General features: G+C 36.0%; 1 protein-coding gene across 1 annotated transcript in view; it reads left to right on the forward strand.

The window, feature by feature from the left end:
- The window catches only part of LOC136040030 (guanylate cyclase 32E-like), a 265,444-nt gene that overhangs the window by 178,858 nt on the left and 72,485 nt on the right, over positions 1 to 14,101 (forward strand). Inside the window, exons 11-12 of the mRNA XM_065724096.1 lie at positions 4,944 to 5,052; positions 10,901 to 11,104. Coding sequence (XP_065580168.1) covers positions 4,944 to 5,052; positions 10,901 to 11,104 — 313 coding nt within the window. The remainder of the gene's footprint in view (positions 1 to 4,943; positions 5,053 to 10,900; positions 11,105 to 14,101) is intronic.

Genomic DNA, 14,101 nt, shown 5'->3' on the forward strand with positions numbered 1-14,101 from the left:
GGGAGGGTAATTTAGAAAAATTGGAAAAATGAGGTATTTGTAACGTACGAATGGGTGATAAGATCTTAATGAAATTTGATATTTAGAAGGATATTGTGCTTCAGAGCTCTTATTTTAAATCCCGATCAGATCCAGTGTCATTGGAGGAAGCTGGGGGGGGGGACCGGAAATCTTGGAAAACCTGAAAATTGAGGTATCTTTATCTTTCGAATGGGTGTTCGGATCTTAATGAAATTCGAGATATAGATAGATCTTATGTTAAAGATGCTCAATTTTCAATTTGAATCGGATCCGGAGACATAGAGGGTTGGAGGGGAAAACAGATATCTTGGAAACTGGAAATCTTGGAAAACGCTTAGAGTGGAGAGATCGGGATGAAACTTGGTCGGAAGAATCAGCACAAGTCCAAGATACGTGACTGACATAACCGAACCGGATCTGCTCTCTTTGGTGGATTTGGGGTGGGGGGTAATTCAGAAAAATTGGAAAAAATGAGGTATTTGTAACGTACGAACGGCTGATAAGATCTTAATGAAATTTGATATTTAGAATGATCTTGTGCTTCAGAGCTCTTATTTTAAATCCCGATCGGATCCAGTGTCATTGGGGAGAGTTAGGGGGGACCGGAAATCTTGGATAACCTGAAAATTGAGGTATCTTCATCTTTCGAATGGGTGTTTGGATCTTAATGAAATTTGATATATAGAAAGACCTTATGTTATAGATGCTCGATTTTCAATTTGAATCTGATCCGAAGACATAGAGGGTTGGAGGGGGGAAACAGATGTCTTGGAAACTGGAAATCTTGGAAAATGCTTAGAGTGGAGAGATCAGGATGAAACCTGGTGGGAAGAATCAGCACAAGTCCAAGATACGTGACTGACATAACCGAAACGGATCCGCTCTCTTTGGTGGATTTGGGGGGGGGGAGGTAATCCAGAAAAATTGGAAAAAATGAGGTATTTGTAACGTACGAACGGCTGATAAGATCTTAATGAAATTTAATATTTAGAATGATCTTGTGCTTCAGAGCTCTTATTTTGAATCCCATTCGGATCCAGTGTTATTGGTGAGAGTTGGGGGTGGGGAGGGACCGGAAATCTTGGAAAACCTGAAAATTGAGGTATCTTTATCTTTCGAATGGGTGTTCGGACCTTAAAGAAATTTGATATATAGAAGGACCTTATGTTACAGATGTTAGATTTTCAATTTGAATCGGATACGGAGACATAGAGGGCTGGAGGGGGGAAACAGATGTCTTGGAAACTGGAAATCTTGGAAAACGTTTAGAGTGGAGAGATCAGGATGAAACTTGGTGGGAAGAATCAGCAGAAGTCCAAGATACGTGACTGATATAACCGAACTGGATCCGCTCTCTTTGGGGGATTTGGGGGGGGGGGTAATTCATAAAAATTGGAAAAATGGGGTATTTGTAACGTACGAACGGTTGATAAGATCTTAATCCTTAATCCTGTTCTAGATATGTGATTGACATAATTTGAACGGATCCCCTCTGGGGAGTTGGGGGATTTCCAGTGCTTTGGAGAGTTCGGTGCTTCTGGACGAGTTAGGACGATGAAAATTGGTAGGCGTGTCAGGGACCTGCGCAAATTTACTTGATAATGTCGTTTTCCTCGCTTCGACCATCTGGGGGGCTGAAGGCACAGGAAAAATTAGAGAAAATGAGGTATTTTTAACTTACGAGTGGATGATTGCATCTTAATGAATTTTGATATTTGAAGGACCTCGTGTCTCAGATCTCTTATTTTAAATCCCGACAGGTATTAAGCCTCTGCTTTTCCTTTTCAATCAATCTATTGATTCTTAGAATTTTGCTAGAGCTCATGCCATATGAGCTCTTAGCTATTCCAACCTCGTCACAAGTGCCATAAGAGCTCTTAGGTCTTTGTTTCTTTCGGACTAGCAACTTTAAGCAAAATAGCTTGGGAACCAGATCATAATTCATTCAGAAACAAAATTAATATAAATTATAGATTATTTATCAATGGTAATTTGTGTACATTGGCATCGGGCTGTGAACCACAGGAAAAACAAACCTTTTTAACCTGAAATGCTTACAAATAATGTAACCTCTTAAAATACAGACACGTCTTACTTAAAATAGTTAAGTTTCAGGCTATGAAATTCTTGATCAAAAATTAACATTTTCAGCTACGCTATAACCAGTCCTTCTACTATCCCCAATTTTTAGGTTGTTTCACTGGATTTTCCCGAAAGAAAATTCGGTTCCCTTAAATCTCTCAGGAAGTTAATGTTAACGAAAATTAACGATTTTTATTTAGTGACAACTGCCATGGACGTATTTATGAGCACTAATCTTCAGGAAGATTTTGGAGGATCCATTTTTTCCGGAAGATTAGGGGAAAGGGGTTGCCTTGGCTAATATGACTTTGCAATGAGCTAATATAGCAGAGGTTACAACAGTGTTTTAAAACTTTCTTTGTTGTAATTCATAAGATATGTTTGACATTATGTAAATTTGACTGGAAAGCAAATAAAATTCAAGTTCCAGGCTCTTCGGCAGAAATTGCTGGAAAATGGGTGTTTTATCAAACAGTTCGTGGTAACGAACTGTAGTAAAGAGCGACCCGGTTCAATAGTAACCAAAACTCTAATGGTTTATTGGTATCTTTTGATACCAATAGCTATATCAAAAGAATCGCATTTTAAAGCTGATTTTAAATATATAAGTTTCATCAAGTTTAGTCTTACCTATCAAAAGTTGCGACACTGAGAAAACTTGCCTTATTTTAGAAAATTGGTGGAAATACCCCCTAAAAGTCATAGAATCTTAACGAAAATCACACCATCAGATTCAGCGTATCAAAGAACTCTATTGTAGAAGTTTCAAACTTCTATCTACAAAAATGTGGAATTTTGTATTTTTTGCCAGAAGGCAGATCCCGGATGCGTGTTTATTTGTTTTTTTGTTTTTTTTCCCACGGGTGATCTTATCGACCTAGTGGTCCTAGAATGTTGCTAGAGGGCTCATTCTAATGGACATGAAAAGTTCTAGTGCCCTTTTTAAGTGACAAAAAAATTGGAGGGTACCTAGGCCCTCTCCCACGCTAATTATTTTCCCAAAGTCAACAGATAAAAATTCTGAGATAGACATTTTATTCTGAGTAGTCACCTTATAGCTATGTCTTTGGGGACGACTTACTCCCCCATAGTCCCCGTGGGAGGGGCTACAAGTTACAAACTTTGTCCAGTGCTTAAATATAGTAATGGTTATTGGGAAGTGTACAGACGTTTTCAGGGGGATTTTCTGGTTGGGGGGAAGGGTTGAAAAGAGGGGATGTGTTGGGGGAACTTTCTTTCGAGGAACTTGTCATGGAGGAAGAAAATTTCCATGAAGGGGGCGCAGGATTTTCTAGCATTATTTAAAAAAAAACAATGAAAAAATAAATATGAAGAAGTTTTTCAACTGGAAGTAAGGAGCAGCATTAAAACTTAAAACGAACAGAAATTATTATGCATATGAGGGGCTCACCTCCTCCTAATACCTCGCTCTTAACGCTAAATTATTTTTAGTAATTTCAACTATTTATTCTACGGCTTTTGTGATTCAGGGGTTATTCTTAACGTACTGACGATTTACGCTAAAGTTTTTTATTGTTTTAAAAAGAAGAGTTGAGAGAAAGAGTCAAACTTTGGCGTAAAGAGCGGGGCGTTGATGAGGAAGCAGCCCCTTTCATATACGAAGTAATTTCTGTTCGTTTTAAGTTTTAATGTCGCTCCTTACTTTCAGTTAAAAAACTTGTTTTTTTTATTTAATTAGTTTTAAGAATAAGGCAAGGTTAATTCGTGTGGGTATAAGTCGTCGTGAGGGAGTTATATGATGACTCTATTTGTTTATTTTTATTATTGTTTTTGAATGGTTACCTGTGCTTTAACAGGTTTGATTAAAAGTTTAAATTGAATCCCATAATTGCATCTGTAAGTCATTAATTGTATTTGTACGTATTTTATGTTATTTTTTTGTGGTTATGGCCCTGTGTTTTTTTGTGTCAAGTATGCTATACTACTATACCATAATTTTAGTTGTCAATCACTTCTAAAACGGCCATTTTCTTAGCCCTTCAAGACATAGAATCCACAGCTTTAATTTCAAAAACTCCAATTTTATACTACCTCTTTCAGCCCGTGAATTTAATATAGTAACTTTTGCAAAATTACAAATCTTCGTTTATCTCAGGAGTAAGAATCCAAAACGATGGAAAATGGGGTAGACCTGGGGATTCAACGGTTAGTTTAGAGTGCTAGGGTATAAATCTTAGTCTCACGAAACATGTAAAATAACTCCTTTTAGACTACCAAGCGCAAAATTAAGTAGGATATTGAAAGCAAATATCGTATAAAGGAATGACAAGCATGAAAAATATAACGACCAGATTCATGTATCTTGTCATGAACAGCTTAAAAGTGAGAAAAAAAATATGTCACTGAGACGTACGGCAATAAATCGAAGAGCAAATAAAAATAACTAAGAAAAAGATAGAATTCATTTTTTAACTGAAATCATACTCGTGATTTTTCTTTTTTAAATTCATCCTTTGGTTCAGTAGTAGGCTATGCATAGCCAGTGTGGTCTCAGAACTTATTCATTGCTGAGACCAAAACTAAATTGAAGAACTACCCTTTATTTTTGACACTTCTGTCCGCAATGTAAGGAGAGAAGGAAGGTAAAGGGATAAATCCCTGCTAAAAAAACCAGGAAATTTTCATTTTAATTGTTTCCACACAGATTTCGTGTAATTCTCCATTTTTAAATTAACATCCCCATCCCCCTCCCCAAAATGATGTATTGAAATCGTTTAAATATGTAATATTTTAAAATACAAACATCCAATTGAAAAACCCAGCGAAGATGAGCATTACAAAATCTATTCTTAAATACTGAATATTTGTTCTTCTTTAAGGCATTACCATTATGAGCGCAAATTGATGTGTTTACTATGGAAGGTTGATATAAAGGAGGTAATCCCTATTATGACAGATGCTGAGCAATGCTTCTCAAACTATAGCTCCGTAAGTATTTCTTCTTAGTATTACATAATAGTAGAATGGAAGATGTTTTTTTTAAATTGACATATTTTTTCGAGAAGAGGCTCTAAGACAGACTTTTAAAGCTTAGGTTTAATTTGTTGGGTATGAACCTTCAGGATCTAATTTTCTCAAATCTCATACCGTTCAAATTCAATTACTATAATATATCTACGTAGATCAGAGTGGTTTCTGGACCCTGAACGGGAAGTTTGAGGGTTGTTCCAACTTCTATTTGCTGAGGGTTGTTCCAAAACATTCTATTCCCAGGGTCATTATGATTTGTATATTTTTTTTCCCAACCACCTCTTGGAGGTAAACTCCAACATCAGCTCCAACACTGGTTGCGTTGACCCTACGCGTACTTTGAGCTTTAAATAAAATCGGCCTTCTTTTTAGTTACCCTGACTTCGATCTCTTCAGCATAAAACTAGCAGTATCGACCCTAACTCTCTACGTCAAACTGGAATCATTCATATCAGAGTCACCGAAAAGAGCTTTTGTGCTTAACTGGGTTTTTGCTTCTAGTATCAGTTAAATTATGCATTTTGTAATTTAATCATGTCCTAAACGTTGTAAATACAGTCTGTTTTATTTGATTGTTTCTTATTTTTCATCTATCTCTCATCTCTGCTTCTCTCTCTCTCTCTCTCTCTCGCACTCTCTCTCTCTCTCTCTCTCTCTCTCTCTCTCTCTCTCTCTCTCTCTCTCTCTTTGTCACTGATCCTCTCTCCAAGTTCCGTCTCTCTATCTCTCTCACTATATCCCTCTTCCTTTTTCTCTCTTTCTCTCTTGCCCTTTCACTCTCCCATCCCCTTCTTTTTCTGTCAATCTCCCTCTCTCTCTCTCTTTCTCTTTCTCTCTCCTTTTCTAGTCGCTAATTTCGCAAGATAAGCTGATATCATCACGGCTCATCTTTCCAAAACCAAACCATAAAAAATACATTATGGTTGTCATTGATCAGGCCATATTCTTTTGTTGATAGAGCTAGTAGAAGACTACTGGGAACCATCCCCTTAGATCAGTGTTGTTGTTTGGTGGCGAGAAACCTTAAAACACTATCATACTATATTTGAACACTATGTCATTCTAGGATACTAAAGGGCTATTGTAATTCCACTTTAAGCCAGTTCGATGTTTCTATTCTTTGTTGGCAAATAGCTTATTTCAGCTTTTGTCTGTCGAACACTCACCTATAGAGCCATTTCTTATCATTCGTTCCATTAGAAATACAAATCACTGTTAGTTTCTCAATTGAATTTAATGATTTTTGGAGCCAGTAAATATTTTCAAGGGTCTCAATTGGGGGGTGGGGGTGGGGGAGGGGCAGTTTAGAGTACCTCTAAAATTTGAGAAGAATTTTTTTTGTAAGTTTATTAAGAAAATGAAAAAAATAAATCTTGTTTCCCTGTTTATTCTGTTAATTGTTGGCCCTTGGTCATTGCAGGGAGCAGACGAGTTTTGAAAGTTTGAATATCATTGGTGTGAGTCTCAAGCTTTTATTGAAATTACTCAGACTTTAGGAATAAATGTTAAGATGTGAAAAATAAATTTGGCAACCTATACTACCGTCCAATCTGTGCGATCAAAAAACTAATATAAAGATTCATGTTTCATGGCGAAACTATAAAAATTGTCTTCACGTTTTGAACACTACAAAAAATGGACCTCACGATGAGACTAAAACATTTTTCCATCGTTTTCCTTCGGTCCAGATAAAATATTGAAGTCCAGAGAATTAGAATAATCTATGATTTTTTTATCTAATAAATATATTCTCTGGCTTAAAAATATAAATTTATTCTTTTGAACTTGCTTAAACGAATGACCTAAACAAAAAGCTTTCGCCAATTTATTCTGCAAACAAATCTGACCCTGAAAATGTACGTAGTCCATTTTAACTTTCTAAATCATGTTTCTCCTTATCGCACTGTAATAAATAAAACTAAGTTCCCACATAATCCAAAGAACTAATTTCCATTTTGCTCTTTTTGGAAATTGGAGTAAAATGTTGGAAGAAAATTGTTCCTTCGTCCAGCGAAATTTATTGTTACTTTAAGCTAAGACTCGTTTCAAGCGTATGAATGGGATTTTTCAAAATGAGGAAAATGCACAAACGTTGAAAATAAACGGTAAAAGCCTTTTCTAGCACTACTTTTTTTGCTCGTGCCTGGGGAGAAAACACGCCAAATTAATGTAGCATAAATTCATGAAGTTCTTTTTGGTTAATATTTTCCCTTTGTTATGCTTCTGAATTATTTTTCCATTCGTTTTATTTGTGTTCACTGGTTGGTCAAATCTATGGATTGTTTTCCAACTATTGAAACAGAAATTTCTTAGTGTCAGTAAGCTTTGCAAAAAGACAAGGTTTTATTTAAATCCTCACCAAAATATTAAAAATTTGATTTGCTAGAAATCTCAACAGGAAAGTAAAAGTATTGATGTGTCCCTTCGGTGATAAATCAAACAGTTCGTGGTAACGAACTGTAGTAAGGAGCGACCCGGCTCAATAGTAACCAAAACTCTAAAAAATTGAATTTAGATATCAATAGCTACATCAAAAGAATCGCATTTTAATGCTGATTTTGAATATAAAGTTTCATTAAGTTTAGTGTTACCCATCAAAAGTTACGAGCCTGAGAAAATTTGCATTATTTAAGAAAATAGGGGGGAACACCCCCTAAAAGTCGTAGAATCTTAACGAAAATGACACCATCAGATTCAGCGTATCAGAGAACCCTACTGTAGAAGTTTCAAGCTCCTATCTACAAAAATGTGGATTTTTGTATTTTTTGCCAGAAGACAAATCACCGGTGCGTGTTTATTTGTTTGTTTTTTTGTTTTTTTTTTGTTTTTTTTTCCTTTTCCCAGGGGTCATCGTATCGACCAAGAGGTCCTAAAATGTCGCAAGAGGGCTCATTCTAACGGAAATGAAAAGTTCTAATGCCCTTTTTAAGTGACCAAAAAAATTGGGGGACATCTAGGCCCCCTCCCACGCTCCTTTTTTTCCAATGTCAACGGATCAAAATTTTGAGATAGCCATTTTGTTCAGCATAGTCGAAAACCATAACAACGATGTCTTTGGGGATGACTTACTCCCCCACAATCCCTGGGGGAGGGGCTGCAAGTTACAAACTTTGACCAGTGTTTACATATAGTAATGGTTATTGGGAAGTGTACAGACGTTTTCGGGGGGATTTATTTTGTTTGGGGGTGGGGCTGAGGGGAGGGGGCTATGTTGGAGGATCTTTCCTTGGAGGAATCTGTCATGGGGGAAGCAAAATTCAATGAAAAGGGCGCAGGATTTTCTAGCATTACTATAAGAAAACAATGAAAAATAAACATGAAAACGTTTTTTCAAATGAAAGGAAGGAGTAGCATTGAAACTTAAAACGAACAGAGATTATTGCGCATATGAGGGGTTATAATAATACTTTAGCATAAAGAGCGAGGTATTTAGGAGGAGATAAATACCTCGCTCTTTATGCTAAAGTATTTTTAGTAATTTCAAGTATTTATTCTACGGCCTTTCTGATTCAGGGATCATTCTTATAGAATTGGGACAAAACTTAAGATTTAGTGTAAAGAGCGAGGTATTAACGAGGGTACAAACCCCCTCGTATACATAATAAAAATATAAGATTATGGAAGTTTGTTACGTAAGTTAATTCTTAAGTTACGTATATTTTTTACTAATAAAAACGTTCGTTAAAATTTAAAAGTTCAAGTTGCATTTTTAAGTAACCGAAAAATTGGAGGGCAACTAGCCTCCTTCTCCACCCCTTATTTCTCAAAATCGTCTGATTAAAACTAAGAGAAAGCCATTTAGCCAAAAAAAGAATTAATATACAAATTTCAATTTAATAATTTATGTGCGGAGAGCCAAAACCAAACGTGCATTAATTAAAAAAAGGTTAAGTAAATGAAAAAAAAATTTTTTAGCTGAAAGTAAGGAGCGACATTAAAACTTTAAACGAACAGAAATTATTCCGTATATGAAATGGGTTGTCCCCTCCGCAATCCCTCGCTCTTTACGCTAAAGTTTGACTCTTTGGCACAATTCTACTTTTTAAAACAATTAAAAGCTCTAGCGTAAAGAGCAAGGGATTGCGGAGGGGACAACCCATTTCATATACGGAGTAATTTTTGTTCGTTTTAAGTTTTAATGTCGCTCCTTACTTTCAACTAAAAAAATTAGTTTTTTTTTTATTTAATCACTAGATTTACTCATATAAGCCTTACTGTTCCATCCCTTACCAAACTAATAAAACACAAAATTGAGATATTTTCTTTTAAGTTATAAGACAATTTTCTGTCTTTACAAAATATATAGCTTTCTTGAATTATTCTACGCGAGTATGTTAAAAAAAACCTCCAGTAATGAAACTTTCCTTTTTTTTTACAGTGCTCTGAACACCCATTAAAATACAGCAAAAAATAAGGAAAAGAACTTTTTTGTGAAACATTTTTGTTCTCACAATATATGTATATTGTACATATATATATATATATATATATATATATATATATATATATATATATATATATATATATATATATATATATATATATATATATATATATATATATATATATATATATATATATATATATATATATATATATTTAGTTTTGATTAAATTTCGTGAACCATCTTGCAACCTATTTGAATTGTGGATCGTAAGCTATCTGTCACTTTCATGAAAATAGTGTGTTTGTGTGTGTGTATGTATGTTTATTTTACGTTTCCTTCGTGATTGGCTCCTTCTGGTAGCACACCCACCCCCCAAAAAAAGGAATATTTTTATGAAAATCATTCTAGAAGGAAATCCTCCCATTAGTCTTTACCAACGTAATTCCCAGAAAAAAAATTTCAACCAGTCTCTATTTTTCGTGATTTATTGGCACTCAATTAAACTTGTTTTGGAAAACTTGGAAACTTGGAAAACTGCGATTGGAATAGGAGGGGGTTTGTAATATATTGCTAAATCCATAGCTTTATGTTAAACAAAATATGCTTCGGGAAGTATATAAATGAGTTGTTGTGATGAGTTTACCAATATATACATATACTCTATATATATATATATATATATATATATATATATATATATATATATATATATATATATATATATATATATATATATATATATATATATATATATATATATATATATATATATATATATATATATATATATATATATATATATATATATATATAGATAACTTCGAAGACCACACTGCCTTTCCATGACGAAAGCAAAACAGTTCAAAATAGGGATGAAACCTTCTCTGAGTTTTACTGCTGATGATGAACACTGTATATGTGTTCGAAATATCCAGTTAAATAATTTTATATCTGTTCACTGTCAATAAAAAGGTTTCATCCCTATTTTGACTGTTTTACTTATATATATACATATATATAGACAACAATATAGCAAATAATGGTTTAGCAAACTACGAGAGTTTTGAGTTTTTTTAATAATATATTATAATTTAATAATTTTTTAATAAACATGCTCCATGGTTACTTTGGCCTTGTTTTATATGGATATTATTTTTTTTAATGTTACGCATAAAGCTGTTACCCATAAATAATCATTATTCAACCATTAATAATCACTAATAAAGATTGTCAGACTGAGTGGTATGGGACCCATTGGCCTCGTGAAGTGGTTTGCACTCAAGAAATGTACGAAGCAGCCATCTCTTTAGATGCTATAAATATGATTAGATTATTTTTGGACTTTTAGGATATCGTCTCTACAAAACGTCAGCAAATATAATTAAAAAGAGAGGATATTGACGGTCTTTGTTTTTCTAGGACTCAACTGACTTTTCTTCTTTTATGGAAACATTTCGAGGCTGTGGCATTCAGTCTCCCTGGGGTGAAACGGATTTGCCTGAGCTTGGATTTAAGAAAGTATACACCCACATAGGAATATTTAGAGGGATTATCGTTGCCATTAAGAAGATTCCAAGGAAATCCACGGATTTGACACGTACTATGAGAAAAGAATTACAGGTGGTAAGTCCTCTGTTTAAACTGTGCTTATGTGCCAATAAAAACATTTCCTTAGTAACTTTTTTGAACTTGAAGTGCAGTTGAAACAGGTTATGTTTTATGCTCCCTTTTAACATTCAGAGCTTTATTTTTGAATATTTTTCAAATCCTTCATAAGTAATAAAATAAGAAAGAAAAGAAAAGCGGTGAGAACAACATGTAAAAGATAAGGTTAGAAGAGCACGTTTACAAAATTGGATTTGAAACGAATTGATAGAAATATATTTTGTCTCCTAACCTCCCTAAGGCTACGTCACCTTGACCAACTGAAGTTTAACACAGGTGCAACCTATAGCCTACATAGAGTGGAGAGGATGTAAGAGGGATTTTTTACGGAAGAGGTTAAGCACATAAAAGGCATTTTTAAGACACTAATTTTTTCAAATTCAAAGGAGGATGGGGCCCACCCGACAACTATCAAAAAGTGTTTCCTTCTCTATCCTCCCTGTGTGCAGTTATGTTATCTAGCCATTGGCTTTAGTTGTCATTCCGCTGATTTTATTTTTGAATTTTGGAGACTAAATACTTTCTTTTTATTTTGACTTTATGGTGCGTCTATCTGGAGGAAATTCTGGGGGAAATGCTAAAACAGGTAAAAAAAAAGTTTGCTTTTAAAAACACATTATTTTTAGATATTAAGATTTTGATAGATTGTCCGTTTTGAAATGACCTTTTCATGGAATTAAATTCGGACTCTCCTAAGCAACAAATGTTAATCCAGAGGCTACGCTCGAAAAGCCATAAGCCTTCTATATATCTTTTTTTCCAGAGCCACTTCATTTGGAAGGTCCTTGCGAAAATATTCTTGTACGCCTTTGAAGAGTCAATAGAGATTTGGGGCATCCAGGCCCATCCCTTGTATGTTTTTGGTACCCAATCCCTAGAAGATATCCGATTAAAATTTTGAGATAGCTATTTTGTTAAAAAGGTAAATATGTCGCCGCGGATGACATGACCCTCATAGGCCATAATGGAACAAGGCCCGCAAATAAAGCAAATTAGAAATTATTTAAGCATATTTTTATCATAGGCAGCGCAATAGTACAGTCTAAGTAAAGAGTGAGGTGTAAGTAAGTAAAGATTTATCTAAGTAAAGAGTATTTATTCATTTTTATTTTTACTAAGCCATTTCGGGTGGAAGGAGTTGCCATAGAAATTTTAAAGGGGCTCTTTCGATTGAAAATTGAAAGTTCTAGAGCGTTTTTAAGAGTAAAAAGTGATTGGATGTCATTCAGCCCATGCCCTTTTTTGTTATCCTCCCCCAAAGGCATCCGATAAAAATTTTTAGAGCGCCACTTTAGCATTGCTGAAAGATCCAGTTATTAAGGTCTTGGGGCAATGGCCGCAAGCTACACAATTTGCTTATTGTTTACATATAGGATTTGCTATTGGGGAAGGGGGCATGTTTGATCCTGGATCTTAATAAGGCTAAGGATATCAAAGGTGGAACTTTCAGGGAATGTTAAACTAAATCAAAACACACAATGTACATGCAGGCTGTCAAAAGAGTGTAACAGCAGTATCCCAGGAACGACTTAGGGTCGACTGCGGGTCACCCAACGCGCTCCGGGTGACCCGCAAGACTGGGGACCTTGCGGTCAACTCTATTCCCAAGAAACATTGATGGATCTGAGACCTAGAAGAAAAGTTGTAACAACTACGGTGTCCCCGGCAAGCGACGCGGCCCCCGTATTGGCGCGTGTGTCGAGAAGTAAACTAGCCAACCATACTACGGCGTTCCCGGCAAGCGACGCGACTTTGAATATGGCGGCGAAGTCAAAAATCTTTTCAACGCCATAAATCTAGGAAAACCTACCACAGTCATTAAACAGGCAAAATCCAGGATAAATGTTGGATGCTGGAATGTAAGATCCGCTAAACAAGAAGCCACACAAGCTTTTCTTGTCCATGAGATGGAGAAGTACAACATAGACATACTCTGCATATCCGAGACCAGAATCTCCGGTTCTGGCTCTATAGTTATAACGGCTCCAGAAACACTACATCAGTTCCACTTTTTCTATTCCGGAATAGAAGATAATTCAGGACTCCATGGAGTTGGTTTCATCATGAACCAAAGAACCAGAAACGCTCTCCTAGAATGGGAACCAGTCTCCTGTAGACTTGCTAGAATCAGACTAAAAGGAAACCCTGCAAATGTGTCCATAATTTCTACCTATGCCCCCACCCGTGACGCTACTGAAACGACCAAGGATGATTTCTACGGTGAACTGCAGCAGTTGTCTTCTTCTATAGCCGCACGTGATTACTTGATTGTTGCTGGAGACTTCAACGCAAGAGTTGGTCCATCTGACCAGACCACAAGACAAATCCTGGGAAAATTTGGACAGGGTCACAGATGCGAGAATGGGCAGAGGTTGGTAAACTATGCCTTGATGAACCACCTTGTTATCACCAATACCATATTTCAACACAAACCTAGCCACCTCTTAACTTGGCATTCAAATGACGGTGTCACTAAGGCCCAAATTGACTTCATTCTCGTACGCCAGCGCTGGAGAAGCTCCGTGCAGGACTCTCGCTCTTACAATGGCGCGGACACAGGCTCACAGTCTGGATCTGACCACAGGCTCGTCGCAGCAAAAATGTTGCTACGTCTTGCAATTCGAAGAAAAAACAAGTCAAAGGTCGGCTTCGATATCGGTAAACTTCAAGACAAAGAAGTGCGGCAGGCCCTCAATTTGGAACTAACTAACCGGTTTGACGCCCTCAGCTCTGATGAAAACCTAACTCCCGATAAGAGATGGGAGACCTTTAAAACCGTGATGACAGAGACTGCCGATGAGATCCTAGGCCGAGCAAAAATCAAACGACAACACTGGATAACTGCTAGAACCCTGTCAATAGTCGGTGAACGAAGACAAAAGATGGGAGGCCTTAAAGAAGAAACAAAGGAGTTACGCAGACAGGTAAAACGCTCTGTTCGGCTGGACCGCCGCC

Source organism: Artemia franciscana, chromosome 20 (assembly GCF_032884065.1).
Source record: "Artemia franciscana chromosome 20, ASM3288406v1, whole genome shotgun sequence".
Taxonomy (NCBI): Eukaryota; Metazoa; Arthropoda; class Branchiopoda; order Anostraca; family Artemiidae; genus Artemia; species Artemia franciscana.